At 39.2% G+C, this 18,311-nt stretch overlaps 1 protein-coding gene across 1 annotated transcript in view; it reads right to left on the reverse strand.

The window, feature by feature from the left end:
• Positions 1-18,311, reverse strand: part of LOC109112634 (SAM and SH3 domain-containing protein 1-like) — a 219,606-nt gene that overhangs the window by 7,662 nt on the left and 193,633 nt on the right. The window contains 13 exon segments of the mRNA XM_042746617.1: positions 2,824-2,952; positions 3,073-3,223; positions 3,792-4,001; positions 4,290-4,459; positions 5,046-5,178; positions 5,818-5,955; positions 6,094-6,165; positions 7,370-8,310; positions 8,749-8,881; positions 12,931-13,032; positions 14,625-14,737; positions 15,023-15,109; positions 15,226-15,263. Of these exon segments, the coding sequence (XP_042602551.1) occupies positions 2,824-2,952; positions 3,073-3,223; positions 3,792-4,001; positions 4,290-4,459; positions 5,046-5,178; positions 5,818-5,955; positions 6,094-6,165; positions 7,370-8,310; positions 8,749-8,881; positions 12,931-13,032; positions 14,625-14,737; positions 15,023-15,109; positions 15,226-15,263 (2,417 nt within the window).

An 18,311-nucleotide genomic window follows, 5' to 3' on the forward strand; every position in this document is an offset into this window, starting at 1 on the left:
GAAGAAATCTGACATCAGCTTCTTATTCTCCATCACAATAGTGTGTTTATTTAGTAACATATTTTATCTGTCATAAGTCGTCTCGAGAGTTTAGCTCCGCGTATGTCATAAAAATATATTAATGTTTTTTGTTCGGGAGCTTTTATAAAAATGTGATGTATAGCCTATACTGTGACTACAAATAAACAGAAACAGACTCCACTTAATAAGTAGGTAGGCTTTGTTCATACTGCTTTATTTCTGTGTGACTAATTTTCAGTCCTGATAAATTAATTCATTATGATCAATGCATCACTTATTATTGTAAAACATCAATGCTTTTGGATTTAAATCTTTAACAAAGCATGCAAACAAACGGCCGCTTTTATCATGTTTGTTTTGTGATCAAGCTATTTCCAGTGGCTTATTTCTTATTAGTTTTCTGATAACTTCTCTTTGTAAGTGAAATGATGGGGTTGCATAACGTTGTTCCTGAGAGGCGTGTAAAGGGCAGGTTTTAGTGAAGCGCAGTGGAGCTTCTGACCTGACAGTGAAAACGCAGTGTGATTTTGGGCTCGGTGCTACAGGTCCGAGGCTATTAGCTCCGCCCGGCCTGTTTAAAGCACTGGCTCGCACTGGCCCGACAGTGGAAAATCGGCTAGTGGATTTTTCAAGGTAATGCGCCTCAAAATCTACCTAAATACATGTATCACTCCAGGCTCTTATGTGAATGTCATATCGTTACAGTGCTTAGTGTTTTAAGGCCGGGACACACCAAGCCGACGGTCAGCCATTGGCCAACATTGGGCCGATGGCGAGCGACGGTCGGGCTAGTTTGTTTGGTGTGTTCCACTCGTTGGCTCTCTTTGGTGGCAGTTTGCCAGATTAACATGTTGAATTAGCATCGGGGCTGTCGGAACGAGTGAGAGCTCTGATTGGATGTTCAGTTTAATGAACGAGTCAGTGCCCAAGAATTAAAGAGAAAGTGATGATATTCAAAATGGTAAAAAATTAGTTTGCCATTGGCTGTAGTCTGTGCGGTGTGTTCGAGCGCAGCTTTTTGGCCCGACGCTGCCGACATGAGGTGACAACACCGTCGGCTTCCGTCGCCGCTAGTTCTTTGAAGTCAGCTTGGTGTGTCCCGGCCTTCAACCGTAACTCATCAGCGCCACGCTTGTGAGATTATTTCATTCACGAGATTCATTCAATAGCACGGTCACACGGCTCAGTCAATTGATCAGCGTGGTGCAAGCTCTGTAGCATCGCGCGGTTTCATTCCACTTTCAGTGCGTTTGGATTCCCATATGTACGGCTAAACACCGGTTCTCTCGCTTTCAGTTATGTTACTTCTACCGGCTGTTTATTGCTGTAGATATGCAATGCAGAGAGATGAATAAGCGATGCCCTCTTCTGGAGATGGGGTGGGAATATGCAGCTCATTTGCATTTAAAGCGATACACTCCAAAACAGCTATTTTTTAAGATATTTTTTTGATTATCTGTTGGGAATTTTGGGCTGAAACTTCACAGACACAATCTGGGGACACTCAAGACCAATATTACATCTTGTAAAAAGGTTCATAATAGGTGCCCTTTAAGATAAAAGAAGATCATAAATGACAATGACATGTTTGAGAAATGATGCAAGCATCTGGAAATGAAAGAAAGAAGCATTCAAGGATGCATTTCAAGTATTTTTCCTGGGCCATCAGATATACTTTAACAGAATCAATGACTCAAACTCTAATGGTGACAAAGCAGTGCATGCTTTAATAGTGAATATAATAAACTCTGTACCGCTGCTCTTACAAAAAAATGAGTGGAAATATAATCGGCACAGATAAAATAATATCAAGAGATGAAAACAGATGAAAAAAGCAAGCAGATCAGAATGCTACAGATCACAGAATGGATTTATTTTCCACTTTGGCAGACTGCACATATTTCTGATCCATCCTAAACAATCATACCCCCCCACACACACACAGACTCATACGCTGACATACACAACAGGAGGAGGGATCAGTCAGGGTTATAAGATGCCAGTAGGAGGTTAAGAAGACAACAGAAGAGTGAAAACCTTAAACACTCAATTTCTTTGGAAATAGAGAATGAGATGTGATGCTTTCTCTTGAATAAAATCCTTTAAAAACAGTAGATTAGCTCCTACTTTTACACAATCTAGGTAAAATATCACCTTCCAAATGTATGCGATTCATCCACTACATTTTGTATTTCTAAAGTCTTTTCTTTTTTAGGCACATAAGAACTTGTGCAATATGACCACAACAAACACCACACAAATATGGAGTGATATTTCTTGAAATGGCAAAGGGAGAGAGGAGGAGACTTTAAATGAATCTGCGTTGGTTTTGCCATAGAGAACATTCTCAATATCTTCCTGTTTAAGTCCTGCTGTGAGCACAAGCCTTGTATTTGTTTCTCTGAGATTCTGTCTGTCTCTCTTTAGATTTTTCTGAGGCAGTGGATGGATTCTGATCAGTTAGCAACAGCAAGACTTGCTGCGGTTTTTGGATTTTCAATTTCTAACAGAATGGAAGAAAGCAGGAGCAGGAGGCTGGATAAGAAAGTTAAAGGAATGATGACAGAGCGCCTCTAGAAGCAGAGAAGCAGATAGAGAACAGGGCACAGCAGATGTGACAGACAGACAGGCTTGGGTTAAATCCAGATGTGATGACAGGTTCTCATTTGCTGTTAGGACACTGAGTCATGGCAGAGAGAGAGGCGTGGCCCAGAGGTGAGAGGATGGTGTCATGGCGTTGCTACACTAGGCTGGACATGGTGATGCGGTTGGTATGGAGATGCTAGACAAGCGCCTGGTTACCATTCTCTAGGTTTTCATTGCTTTCATAGCAACCAGAGTCCCGTGGGGAGTCGGCCATGAGGCCACGCCCCTCACAGAGGAGTTTCTCCTGAGAGCCAGAGAGGGCGGTGCGCTCCGGATCACTGCTGCCTAGAAAACACACACACACTAAGTTAGGATCTGTATCCACTTAAACATTCTTTTATAAATGTGATAAATGTATAAAGACACATTTAGTACATAGTGTATTTAGTGTATGTGTGTACTTACTGTCATAATCCTGCAGTAGTTCTACAGCGGTCATCAGTACGGCACGGTGTTGAGGATCTTTGATGTTGAGCTCATCCAGATCTTCTTCCTCTAGTAGCTTAAATGTGTCCAGGTCCTCATACCCGTTAAACAGGAATGTAGGCATGTGCTCCTAAAATACATACACATACATTCACAGATCACACACCCACTAGAGCAGAAGCACAGCTAAAATACCCCACTCCACCCTGGAAGTTCATCTATGGTGGGATTTATGTGAGGGAATGTTTCCAAACTTCAGACTCTTTTGTGACGGTCAGCTATCATTATAGTCCATTAACACACTAAAACAACACAATAGGGCTTAAAATTCGTCCTTGGTGTCTATTGTGTGAAGCGTAAGGTCTGTAATGTGATGTTATTTAGAGATGCAGGAGCTCGTGGGAGGTCTGAAGGGTGTGTATGTCTCTGTCTTTAAATAAAAATTTTAACTGGCATGGGGAAACAACCTCGCCCCCTTTCTCAGAGTTAATCTGTTTAAACAAGAGCTGATAATCTTTTTACACCAGCATCCACTTTTTCATTTTCTCATCTCTCCCCACCCTGTTCTTACTTTCTGACAGTAAAGATGAAAGATGAGCCACACACACAGATTTACGCTAGATGATAATAGATAAACCAATCAAATTTTAAAGCATGTACATATCTCAAAAAATGGCTGTGTGTGATCCCTGTCTCACCTTCAGGTTGATTCTCTCCAGAAGCTCCTCGACTGAGTTGGGTTTGGGCGGCCTGCCCTTCCTCCTCCTCCGAACCGCTCGTTTAGGCTTCTCCTCTTCTTCAGTCAGCACATCCACATAGATGAACTTAAATGTGCCCACCTTGTTATTGAGCAGACCCATCCATGTGCCCATGGGCGGCTTACTGATGATATCAATCACATCTCCTCTTGAAAGAGAAAGAATTGAATCAAAATCAAAATTGAAACTAATCTAAAACATATTTTCAAATCTGCAAACTGAATTATAAATTGTCATGCTAGTTTTAATATCTCATATTATCCTTTCCACCTATTTAAAATGGTTTTTACTCAAATTAATATTTATTTACTTGTTAAGTAATCATGTAATAAGTTGGACCACTTCATGTTTAATCACAGTGGGTTGTAAAGGTCTAACATATTTTTTTTTTTAAAGTAGTATTAAACACAAAACTATTTTAAGTAATGTGTTCAGTACCTTAAGTTTGAGTGAGTCTGTATCATATGGACTCGGTGTGAAATCAGTGTGAACTCTAGCTCTTCCGCAGAAAGGGCCTCTGTACGGAGGCTCTTCATCATCACCATCCTCACTCCTCACACTCTCTCTGTTGCTGGCCGATGAGTCTGTGGTGCTCACTGTCTGTCCACCTGTGAGAGGACCAACACAATCATTACAAAAGCACTGGATTCTTTCACCAGGCAAAAATCATTAATCAGACTGCCAAAAAAAAAAAAAAAAAAAAGAGAAACATCTACATAATTTAAGGCATCATTAATGTCCGTAGTACAAACATTCAATGTTTCAATGAAAGTGAAGTAGTGACAGATATTTTCCTACATATTGAGATATATATCACAGTGAAATGTGGGACAGGGATACATCTATTCAACACCTATTAATTGGATGGAATGGAGGCAGATCTGAATGCAAACTTGCAGTCGAGTGTAAGAAAGAGGATTTTATGCACTAAATAATTGGAGAAGTCACCAAACAGTAGTCTATAGTTTCCAATGGACGGCTTATTTATATTTTGATTAAAAATTCCAAGGCTAAAATTAATTTAAAAAAAAAAGAAACATACATTGCTGAATTGTTCAAAATGAGATCAAAAACATGCAGATATTGTGAATTTCCATTTCGTGCTGGCTTTAGCACAGTGTTAGGATAAGACTAATATGAGCAATAGCGCTGCTTGCACACACACACACACACACACACACCACAAACACTTACTCATGGAGCTCTGCCCACTGAGGGAGCTGCGCAGACTCTCTACAGACCCGCCTGCCTTGAGTTTGGGCTTCTCTAGAGAGTCTGTGTCTGGCTGAGGAGACTGAGGACAACTGGGCGTTCCATCTGGACTAGACTATAAAAAGATAAAAAATGAGAGAATTTAAAGTATATTATTATTTATAAATGAAAAAAGTAATAATATGGACAACAGGTGATGCATATAATATAAAGGCCACAAAAAGGACAGCTGACTGCAGCACTGCTGTGAGATTAATCCTCTACTTTAGCAAAGTAATTACACGAAGCTGCCACTAGGTGGCACTCCAACATAATATGATTACAGGAAGCGAGACATGGTGTTGGCACAAAGTTCTCTTTGCACAGATGAGCTTAACACTGACTAACACACATACTGCTAAAAGAGATGATGTCATATAGATGTAAACTCTTGCCTCAGTTGTAACAAACCTAGTGAGCTGCTTAAAAAGGCAGCATTTTAAGACAAATACATTTTCAACAGCATGTGAATACAGGCAGTGAGTGTATATTTGACACTGCCAGGGAGTATGGGTGTGTTTATTTGGACTGAGCTTGTATCCAAGCTCTAGGCTACATTAAGAGATGTTTGACCCTAGTTTTAAACACAGAAAGTGGGGCACACATGTGCTACTTCCCTCTTGAGTAAAGGCAGGGTCTCACCTCTGAACAAGCTTGCTATATAGCACATAACTCAGCACGGTCAAAGCAAGCACATGGGCATCTGTGTGTGTACCTGTTCAGAGAGAGACCCGGCATATTTCTTGGACATGCGTTTCCTCATAGTCTCTTTCACAGACTTGACTTTCTTTCCTATAGAGATGCGGGACGTGGTGGGAGACTTCACAGCGTCCCTGTACAGAGCCTCCTGCTCTTTTGCCAGAGAGAGAGAAAGAGAGCGATTAAGCACACTGAAAGCCAGCTGATCAGCACAATTGGATCACAAACACTGCAGCTGCATATGAGAGCTGAGATCGAGAAGCAGCGATAGAAAGAGTGCATGTGTACTCACACTAGGCTCAGTTGTGTTGACCACATGGAGGGAACGATTAGTCAGGTCAAATCCTCCAAAACTACACGTTCTCTGAAGAAAAAAGACAATTACTGTGAATTCACGAGCAAATGAATATATTTAGAGAGAGTCAATTAAAACAATTCACAAAGAGTCTCAATGATTCATGCTGCTCTTTATAATGGAACCCAAACATTTTAAAATGACGAGCTGTCAAAAGAAAGTTCATGGTATGACCTGATTTCCTATTTAACTCAAAATAAAATCTTTTAGCAGTTGTTCAGCATTATGTAAATAAACCAACGCTTTCTTGTAAAACCTTGATGAATGAACTGAAAATTGGTACTGAAAAAATAACGAGAAATAAAAAACAAATGTGAACAGATTTAAGGCAACATCTCACATCACTCAAATACAAGCGATGCATTAAATTTAAATAAACTTGCTTTTCATTTTATGACATTTTGTTTGAATAAGAGATATCCGGTTCAAAATAAACAGAATACAGATCAAATGTTGTAGTACGAGACGCTGTTGCATATTGCATGGAATAACATCATGCACTTTAAAAGAAAAAAAAAAAATCTCAATAAAAGAGAGTAGCACATACAAAAATAAATAAATAGCATTCATGCCTAGGCTGAAAGAGGCATTTCCAACCCAAAATGGATGAAATAGTTCACTGATGAAGATCACGGTCATGTTCACATTCACTATGAATGAAGACGGGGATCCGCAGACGACAGACTCTACAAAGCTGCAGAAGGAACTCCATATTATTTATTTTCTTCTTCTACCACTCTCCATTGTCTCTCAAGGACCGAGAGTTTCAATTAAGCTCTGACACACATGACTGACTACAAGAGAATAAGAGAATTTCAAGAAATGAAAGGAGAGAAGCTCAGGATGGGGAAAGATAAGACCTGAGGTATTGTCGCATTCTATTTCTCTTCTACACCTTTCTTAGATTATAAAATTTTGACTCCATACTGCAGTAACAGAAGTCTACAGTAATAAGAATAACTGGTGGCTAACTGACAGTCTAAGGGATTTCTAGCTTTAATAATTACCCCCGAGATGGGTGAAGATTTTAGAAACAAAATTCATTTTATGACAGCACAGTTCATATTTCAGTATCAGACTTGGTCTTGAAATATAACTCAAGCAGTTTGTATCTAAATTGTACTCTACTGCAATTCTCTTCTGCAGCTTTGCAGCAGCCTGTTCCTCCAGTGCAGCAGGGGGCACTGTAGATCTGCTCTTCGGGCACACTCACAGACTTCTGCTGGATGCGTAAGAGCACGCGCTTGGTGCAGCGATCCATGCTGGATGCCCACTTCCTGTTCGCATCCCTTTCGTCTTCCAGGAGCCAACGTCTGTCTGCTTTGCTCAGCGTGACGGGCCTAACCAGCCCAGTCCAGTTCAAATGGCCATACAGGCTGCGTTCCACCACGTATGTGATGTTGAGCTCACTGACCGCAGTCCTTCCCTTCAGACGCCTCGGTGGAAACAGCCAGCTGCCCACTACTCCGCCCCCACAACTCTTCCCCTTCTCCCTGGCCAATGGAAGCTCACGAGTGGGAGGGGAAGCGGGCAAAGTGGAGGATGGAGTGATGGTTTTCTGAACATTGCAGGAACGTTGGTAGAGCAGGTGCTTGGTGGAGTACGCATAGTTTGGGTCAGGCTTATTGCGCTGCCACATGGAGACCGGTGGCCGTTTGGTGTTGTTAATGTCTTCTAAAGACACCAGAAGGGGGTGCGGCTTTGGGCGGGGCCTAGTGAGGCCATAAAAAGCGTAAACGCTGTCAGTACTTACCCCATGTGACAGAGATGACAAAGCCTTCCGCATCTCTCCGTCTGTAGCCGAACGGGAGACTTTATCAGTGTCGTCTCCCAGACCCTCCAATTCAGAGAAAGAGGAGCCACTACCCCCCACTACACCCAGTCCGGATCCAGCACTACTCTTCCGCGGAGGGCGGATCAGGCCGTGGGGATGTGCGCCAGGGGTCTTCACTAACTTGTGAGCAGGTTTCCAGGCATCAAGGCTACTGGTGGAGGGCGAGGTGGTCAGGCTGTCCGTGTCCCCATACAGAGAGAGCTGCTCTTGGGCAAGAGAGGACAAAGAAGAGTCTGTGCACTTGGCCGGCTTCTTGTGGATTTCGGCATACAGAGCGTTTATGTCATCACATAAGGGGGCTGCATCCAGACTGAGCGAATCTGTAGAAAAAGAAAGATCAAAACAAAAACTTCTATAAACTGAAATATCTATATCTATTCCAAGCAATACTGTCTTATAAGTTATTTAATAGCAGTGGAATAAAGCATGGATAAAAATGATTATCAAAGATCAAATTAGAGATGCACAATATACAAATTCTGGCCAATAGTATTAAGCTGATAACTATTTTCATGTTCTGGCTAATAACTGATAAATTGCAATTCTAATCTATTTTGTCTACATGGCATTCAAATACATTTCATGTCAGAAAACTCTCTCTCTCTCTCTCTCTCTATATATATATATATATATAAAAAAAATATATTTAATAAAAAAAAAAAAAAAAAAAAAAAAAAAAATTTGCTAAAAAAAAAAAAAAAAAAAAAAAAAAAAAAAAACTTGAGTCAATGCCATAAGAACAAGTCTTTTCCAGCTACCTTGTGAGCCATGTCTTTTGCTGTCATCCACTTTGATGAGCTTCTTGCGAACACGTCGAGTCGAGTTGACCAGCTTGTGAAGCCTCTTGAATTTCACAGAGTCCTCCTGCTCATCATCTGACTGCTCCACAGACTACAGAGAGAAAACTCAACTTCAGTATTATATCACCTCCTATGAACATAAAATACGTAACATCTTTCACACAGACACACACAAAAACAGAAAATGATGGCTTCAACTGGTATGAACAGATTATGACACGTTTAGGAAGGACTTTTGATATTAAGGACATGACTTAATGCAATATGGAGTTATGTGTGTTATGGAATTTTATGTCCAGGAAAACACTTAAGTCTTGTTTTTGAACATAACAGATGGGTATGAGTGAGCATTTGTGGTGGAACAAATCCTTTTCTTAGTCCAAATGAATAATTCAGATAGGGACTATACTGCTGAGATCATTTATGATGGATCACTCCCCCAAACAAACATCTAACATAACCTGACCTCACAGTTAACACATAATTTATGATACTGAAACCTCTGATACACAAAGACAAATCCTCTTTAATCCCTTCCACCCAGATCCCCAACTTGCAAATTGCAATTTTGAAAAAGTGTCACTGCACACCAAAAAAATTTTGTTCACTGCAAAAGTACACCACATTATGGGATGACATACTATTTTTTAACTAACAGGATATAATCTGCTCTAACCACAGACTGTTTTAAAACCATCAGGAGAGACTGAGCTGCTTTGACCAATATCAGTGATTGGCAATTTGTACCCCAACACACTACACACTTAAGTGTTCCACTAAATCACTGAGGTTGAATGTGATCTGTTACTGGAAATCTAAAGTTCAACCACATGCACACACTAAATCTCAATGGTTCACCATAGTCATTGAGTAATCTTTCCTTATCATTCAAGGCCACAATGACCATCATTCAAAAAGAAGAGGAGTCATTGTGATGACAGCTGGATACACGGCTCATAACACTGCTCAAACAGCTCAAAGTGTATTCCAAGAAATAGAGCAGAAATACCATTTACATAATAATCAAAAGCACCCATATGTAGAAAATAACGTCTGGACAATTCTCATTAAGGACTTAGGGGCTGCTCAAATCCCATCGCCAACAAGTTAACAAAATCACATTTCAAACAAGAGCAAGGGAGGAAAGAAAAAAAGAAGAGAAAGAGAACATAAAAAAAAACAAGAATGCGTGCAAAAATGTGTCCAGCTGTGCTCCTACCAGGAGTAGCGGCCCATGCAAAAATCCCAACGCAACACCATCTCATGCCGAGACGAATACAAACTGTAAACAGTTTTTTGAAGGAAACTGCAATATCTGGAGGCAGGGGAGTGACTTTGGCAAAAGGCGTGAGTTGTGTGTCCGGAAACATTGCGAAGTCTGCCATATGACCCCTGAACATCCTTAACGGTCTTCAGAGGAGAAAAGGAATGTGGGCCAGAGAAGAAAGGCTGGTTTGGTTACAGTCCATTCATATACAGATACAGTACACCCTCTGTGACAACGGCTACTAACACTGACCCCAGATCAGCTCAATCCGGTGAAGCCGTGATGGGTCACTATACTGACTGCAGCTGACACTGATCTCATGACAGGGGAACCCTGTGGACACACAGCAAGCTCTCAGTGTTCTTATTAATGTTAAACTGAGCTCAGATCAGCGGGATCCCCAGAGAGAGTTGTGCCCATCGGTTTAACCGTTCACAGGCTAGGGCTGAACAGTTTCCATTTATAAATAGGAGATCATCAACCCAGGGGCCAAGATTCCTACAGAGATCCATTTTCTTATTCAGACGCTGAGATTCAATTTGCACATGCTGATGTGTGGTAGAGACAGGCAGGAGGAAATGTGTGTGTGTTTCAGAAACACCCCCAGGGGCTCAGAGATACAGGGTCTTTGTATGAATAAGATTTGCTTACCTTGTTTCCACTCCTTTTGCTATAACATGTGAAAGAGTACAAAGGGAAAATCTCACGAACAAATGTCCGGGTCATATTTCACCCCAATAAAAGAATTACAAATTACATTTATGAAAATAAAATCTTTTTAAGGCTGTTCAGATTTTTTTTTTCCTTAAAAAAAAAATCATTGTAATGTGGATTATTTTAATTTCTAAAAAATTGATTGTGAAAAATCAAATAAATAAAAAATAAATTATTATTCCACTGCCCGTGTCACATCTTTGTCAACACAAAAGTGTGATCTGTATGAATGGTGATATGAGCACGTCACACATGAGAGGTTAATCATCACGTGCGCCAACATGTGGTTGGATCGTTCTTTTCTCTTTACTGTTATCACTGGCATATTGTCAAAGTGTTTAATTCTAACATTTGGTAATATTTCTATTCAAAATCGCGATTCCTCGATTTCTAAAAATAAAATCGTGGCAAAACTTTAAATTCAAATTATTCAATAAAATCTCAAAAATTGCCCAGCCCTAATATGAATGTGAATCTGTTACTGGAAATCTAAAGTTCAATTACACACACACAAAAAATCTCAAATCATAAACAAAACAATTAATTAACATTATATAAATCTTCAAAAACTACAAAATCAGCTGTATGTTAACATTAATTAGCTAGGTGTAGGGCTAATATATAAATATTATATATATATATATATATATATATATATATATATATATATATATATATATATATATATATATAGATATAGATAGATAGATAGTGAAGAATTTATATGTATTTATTTATATAGATGCATTATTATAAAGAGATTTTTTTTTTCTTTCTTAACAAGAGCTTCACCCACAACAGCAGTTTTTATCATTCTCTTCAAATCCATTATCAGAAGTCAGTTAAAAAACAGGTCTTCAATTTCCTCTAATTTAATCCTTTTGGACATGAAATGACACTGACCACACACACAAACAACAAAGATGCACAGAAAGCGTAGGACGGGCAGTGACTCCTCTCAGCGGACACAAGGCTTTGCTAGGCGGAGTGAGTCACTCTGTAGCTTTAAGCGCTGAGCGAAGCAGTGCTGTGGTTTGTTAACATCAAAAAGCATTGCAAAAACAGCTTAGCTGTTGACCATTAGAAAAGGAGGTGCATGTTTACTTCCAGAGGCTGAAAGCTGCTCAGAGTTTCCATGATAACTATGTGTATATTTGTGTACTGGCAGCTTATTTCTTCAAGAGGGCAAACTAAATCCACTGTTACCAAACCTTTCAAGGCTCCTTCATGCTATGCTTGGGACGCGCCTGTGCACAGGCGCATATATACAGTCTACACAAAACATGCTCTTGTAATAGTAACTAGAGCCTATCCAACTGTTGTTCTCAAAGCAGAAGAAAAGGCCAGGTGGCAGAAATGGCCACATATCACTCTTCAGTTAAGACGCTCATTATGACCTCATCACCAGGGGATGTTTAGTGTGCCAGCTCCTCATGCCAAGTAGAAATGACATCAGCACTAGAGGTTTTACAGTGCCAGATGCTCATTACAGCTGAGGCATTACAACATCATTGTCTCCATTCAAACACGTATGGCATATCAGCTTTCAGATCACTGCTTGAATTGATTTAGAATTTCTGGTGCACTCAGTAAATTACTCATTTAAAGAGTAATGAATCGTACTGTAAAAATGATGTACATGAGATGATATGACGACTCCAGTCAAATCAGTAATCTAATGAAAGCCATGTTCAGATCATATGACCAGCCTAATAATACTCATGACTGACTATGATTTGCACATTTTCATAGTGAAGTCAGAAACTGAAGCATGATATTATTCATGCCACTATGTACCATAGACTATCAGCATAAACACATACTGAGTGCACATTTAATGTATGGTACGTACAAAGCTTTAAGAGTCCTACAGTTTCTAACAAATGAAAGTGTGTTCAATGTGGTTATAGCAAGGGGATGAACTGGGTTGACGTAAGGACTGCCACTGCCTGAGTTTAGAAACCACAATGTCACTAGTGTGGTCTGCAGAGATTTACCTCTATAGACACACACACAAGACATCAGTCAGTACAGTGAGAGACATTACTAACACTTACTGCTGGGGGAAAATAAACTTTGATGTGACTGAATGAGGTTATGTTGTAAACGCCCTATATACACTCAGGTCTACAGTCTGGGTGGTTTAGTAAAGTACTTACATTGTAGACGGAGGAGAGGTTAACAGTGGGACTGGATCCATCAGTCCACTCTGCTGTGTCTGTACTGCTGCTCAACTGTCTGTTCCTCTCATATTCCTTTAACTATGGAGAACAAGAGGTCAAAGAGAGCCGCCCCCCTCGCCCTTACACTCACACACCCTATCTGTTACAGAAATGGAGTCAGAGAACACCCCATATAACCACGTAAAGACACGCACACAAACACACAAAGCTTTCACCAGTCACCAGCTAAATACATTAAAAAAGACACAAAGGAACGTCATGTCCATTCAATTTGAGATTGTTTTTAATGTATAATTTTGTTGTGTGTGTTTATATAACTACTCTTCAAAAGTTTGGGTTTCTGAATGTCAGAAAACATTGGAACGATTTCTGAAGGATCACATGACACTGAAAACTGGAGTAATGGCTGCTGAAAATTCTGCTTTACCATCACAGGAATAAATTAATATCTATAAAAAATATAGATATACCACAATATTATTGTTATTGGTTTATTTTTTAATAAATAAATGCTTAGTGAACATAAGAGATTTTACAGACTATTATAACGAGAAAAAAAAACAGACCCAAACTTATGAATGGTTGTGTATTTATAGGCTTTTGTACATATTAAAAATTAATTAGTTACTTTAATTTGTATATTTATTTAATTTATTCTATGTATATATTAATAATATAATTTATTAAAATGTATTTTATTAAAATTAGGTTTTTAGGTTAAAATGTTTCTACACACCCTTGTGTCACTCCAATTTCCATTCCACCGGAACAAGATCAAAGCTGCTCTTTTTCATACAATAAAAATGCATAATGACCATTGACTGATCCTGGGTCCATTTTCATGCTACACTATGCACCACTAGACTAGTCTATCTAAAACTCTTTAAAAAATTTGATAAATAAACAATTTAAAGGATGCATGACGTCCCTGGACACACAAAGAAACATCCCACAAAAAGACAAAGAACACAGAACAAGAAAAGCAACATTAATTTGGAAAAAAAAAAAATACATTTGCATTCATTTGCATTTAAACAAACACAAGAGGACAGACATGTTCATGCATGCTTACAGCATGTATGATGATGGCAACTATCCACAAAGGCTTAGCATTGATTCAAACTTTAGATCCAATCAATCAAAACCGCTCATTACATAAATCAACTACAAGGCCAAAGGAGAAAAAAACTAAAGCAGAAGAGACTTTAAAGAACGTAGAAAACCCAGTTGGTTAAAGGAATCAATGTCAGCCTTGTGGAGAGAAGGAAGCCACATTCTACAATCATCCATTAGGTTCATTATCAGATGATAATTAATCATTATCATGTTCTCAAAACAAAATGACAGAGGGAAAAAGAGACCTACTATAACCCAACACACCTAAACAGTAAAAAAAAGAACAGAAGAAACCTATCCAACCAATCCCAGCTAACCCGACGTCAGAAATTAAACACCAAAGACCCTCCTTCATCTCAACAAAAGAAATCTACTGCAGCTCTCAGATGCAGGGTCAGTACGCATGTATTTATATGTATGTAAGTGTGTGCATGTGCGTTTGGAGGAAGAAAGGAGCAGGGGGCATCAGTCTAGGTAAGTTAGGTTAGTAAACATGAAGGTAAGCCAGGAAAGCTCATTTGTGTTATTTTTTGGGGATGATGGGGCGTGTTTACCCGTGCCAGCGCCTCCTCCACTGTGATCATCTTCTCTTTCACCATCATCATTAGCTGGATCCGTTCTTCATCACTCATAGTGATCTCACTGGCCACATAGCCAATGTCCTCTCCTGAAATCAGCAATAATATCTGATAACAGTGGTGCCATAAATTCATTTTTGTAGGAAAAATAAAAAACTGGTCCAGTTTTACTCATTCTAGAGTAAACAAACAGTATCAAAAATTAATTGGCTATTTAAGTGAAAGATGTAATTGAAGCCACAATATTAAAAGTGATTTTTTCTTCCATTCACATTCCTATGAGTGGCCTATCTTTTCTCTCATATGCGGTCTCTGAACAATAAAAACAAGTGAGTGAAGAGTAATGAAGGGAGGAGTGAGTTTGTTTTCATTACCTTTTGACGTTTGCCTTGTGACCCCTTTCTGTGACTTTCGAAAGTTCTGCCAGAAGGATTTGTTTTTCTTTTTGTTGTCCCATTTTCCTGGGAAAATCCATTATTTCAAAATAATGTTTTGGTATTTGGTATAAAACCAAATAATTCCAATAACATTTCCTCAAAACCACCAAGAGATTATCATAATTATAGTTTTCACAAACCTGATCCATCTTCAGAGCTGGATTTGTGCAGAGGGATTCTAATGAAAAACAGAGGAAAAAAAGGAATTAGAACGTTTAATACAACACTTCAATATTTCAGCACTGATTATTACATTCTCATATATAGTCTTATTTGCTACTGACGGGATATATAAAAATGTCTATGATTTGAGGCAGCAGAGGGCAGTGTGGTGCTGTTCACAGAGCACATGTCAGGCTCCTGAGGCTCACAGGGCACAGATGAGATGCTCTGGAGATGCAGCAAAAACAAGATGAGGAAGACAGAAAGTGAGAGAGGGAGAAAAAGGGAACAGGAGCCACCACAGGACAGACACTGCCTGTTTATATTTCTACTTCGTTCCTCTGAGGCACAGTGCCCTTGGAAAATACCAAAATAACAAAAATCTAACACACACACATCAGAGCTCATTTATGGAGTCAAAGGATAAACATACAAGACCCCTCAGATATCATATTGAAGCTGAGAAAATAAATTTGGTCTGATTGCATCCTACTCTAATACAGACACATCACCTTTGAAACTCTTATATCCTTCTAATATATTCTTCTATACTAATTTTCAAAATCAGTCAGGCAATGGGTTACCTGAGCAACTAATCGTGATGGACAAATACATTCATTGGAATGTGTGTTTGTGTCCAATTAATGTATTTATTACATTTTATTATTACAAAAAATGCATGAACACGTTTAACAATCTGGAGTCTTTGTTTTCATCTCTTATACGCGCCAAGGCTGCATTTATTTGATCAAAAATACAAAACAGCAATATTGTGAAATAATATTACAAGTTAAAAAAAAACATTTTCTGCTTTAATATATATCAAAACTAAATTTTGTCCTGTGATGGCAAAGCTATATTTTCAGCTGGCACTGTTCCTGTCTTCACGTCACATGATCTGTCAGAAATCAATCAATACTATTATTAATGTTGAAAACAGTTGTTACATTTTTGTTTACTGACCCAAAACATTTGAACAGTAGTGTGTGTATGGATATAAACAGCCTAACATTAAAATAAAACCATATCTAGCCATATTTTTTCATACAGAACAACTGGACATGCTATCGTCATTTGGGAAAATATCCCGTGTTTACATTCCCATTGGTCATGTGATGTAGATCATGTTGACTTTTTCATATAGTAGGTTGTAAAATGTTGTGTGAAACTGGGCCATGTGTTTACTGCCAGTGAGAGGAAACATCTGAACTGAGCCGACTGTCAACAAAACCCAAAACACAGAGGGAGAAGAAAACATTCTGCCTCAAACGAGTGTTTGTTCTGCAGATGAGGACTTGCACGCAAGTATGCAAGGGTATGTGTTGTGGTTTTCTTATTGGGGTAGTGGATTAAGAAAACAATCTCAGTCTAGTCTGCACTAAAGTAAACTCTGACACCGGCATGTAAGCATACACTAACACACAGTTGCGTGCACCTATGAACTCCGGTCTGGTTTTCTCCACAGGAAGACAGTGTTTTTACCAGTCACTCGAGCTTAAATCATTATGGTTGCATGCGTGTACGCTGTCCATGTGCCATCTATGACATTCTCACTGCTAAAGCTATTAGTATCTGCACACACTCAAGAGGACAGTGTGTGTGTGTGTGTGTGTGTGTGTGTGTGTGTGTGTGTGTGTGTTTGTGTGTGTTTAGTGTCAGGTCAGATGTTACATGTCATTACAAGGACTGTGAAAATGTGCTTGTGTTAAAGACACAGATTCTTGCATATTTCAGGACGTCCACTGCACTCTGACCAAATAAAGACGTCAATGCTGCTCTTTTACCCAAGTGTGTGTTTGAGACACAAGGCATGACGGAGGCCTCCCTGAATTATCATATCATTATGCTGCCATGGCAAACTTTCTCTGTTTAACCTTTCATTCACCCCGCACAGAATCCAAGGGGAGTCTCCTGCTTGTATGCTAACTGCATCTAACGTTAAAGGCCCCATTGAAGAGCATCTCAGTAAATTAGGCTCCATTCAGGATTTCTGCCATTCACAGAGCTGTATGTGTGTGAGCACAGTGTGACCAGCATACAATAAGAGCAAGTTACAGTCCGTCAATTCCTTTTTTATTTTTGCAGGGTGTCTTGTGTCTTTACTGGTGTGTGTCTAGCAGAATATAAGCCCTGCTGGCTGCATTCCTTCACTGCGAGTAACTGTCATGTCCACCTTCTCCCAACACAGGAATCCTTGGCTTGCTGAGATTGTTATTCAGAGAATGTGATGGAAGAACACTTCACTCTGAAATATTTACTTTCTCCACACGATTCAACTGTGTTCTTCAATTTAATATGAGTCATGTTTGGGATGGACAACTGCATTTACTAAAAGTTGTTTGGGTTGAATCATGTCTTGTAACCATAGTAACAGACAATAACTACATCTATGAAGATTTAATTTGTAGTTTTTTGTCAATTTGAAACCATTATGGGCAGCATCTGCTGGTTTCAACCACTCAGACATGCAATTAAAAAGTCTGATTCAACCTACTTATATTGTTTTGATTTCCTCTTCAACTACATAAACCTCTATGTTTGACCAATTTTAATAACCTGAGAGAGAGCCCTAATACTGAACAAAACCATATATAGTTGTTGCTGTTTTTTTAATCAGACAACTGTGTTCTGTTGCTGTGATTGTAGCTACTTTACCTTATGTCTTTGCATGACTGTTATCAGAATTATCAGAACTGGCCTTCCAAAGTGTGAGATCAGTCAAATTACTATGCCAACATGTTTTCTCTATTGATTTAAGAGGAACATCATGTAGTTCTCATCAGTCATGCATCACTACAGTGATGTATGTTCACTGTACTTTCAGTGCTGGGAGTGGTATGACTTCCTCTTTCCTCTAGTCAAAATGCTGATGAAGAGGATCACTGCTATCCCAGGGTGCAACTGGTGTCCTGCGATTGGTTGGTTTGCTTCCTTACACCTGGCTTTGGAGTTCAGAACACGTATATGATTGAGCACAAAAACACATACACAAAGATCGCAAAGGAAGCGTCCAGGAAATGACCTTCACTAGAGGTCACGGTAAATGGAGCTTGAGGGATTTCCT

Source organism: Cyprinus carpio, chromosome B20, assembly GCF_018340385.1.
Source record: "Cyprinus carpio isolate SPL01 chromosome B20, ASM1834038v1, whole genome shotgun sequence".
Classification (NCBI taxonomy): Eukaryota; Metazoa; Chordata; class Actinopteri; order Cypriniformes; family Cyprinidae; genus Cyprinus; species Cyprinus carpio.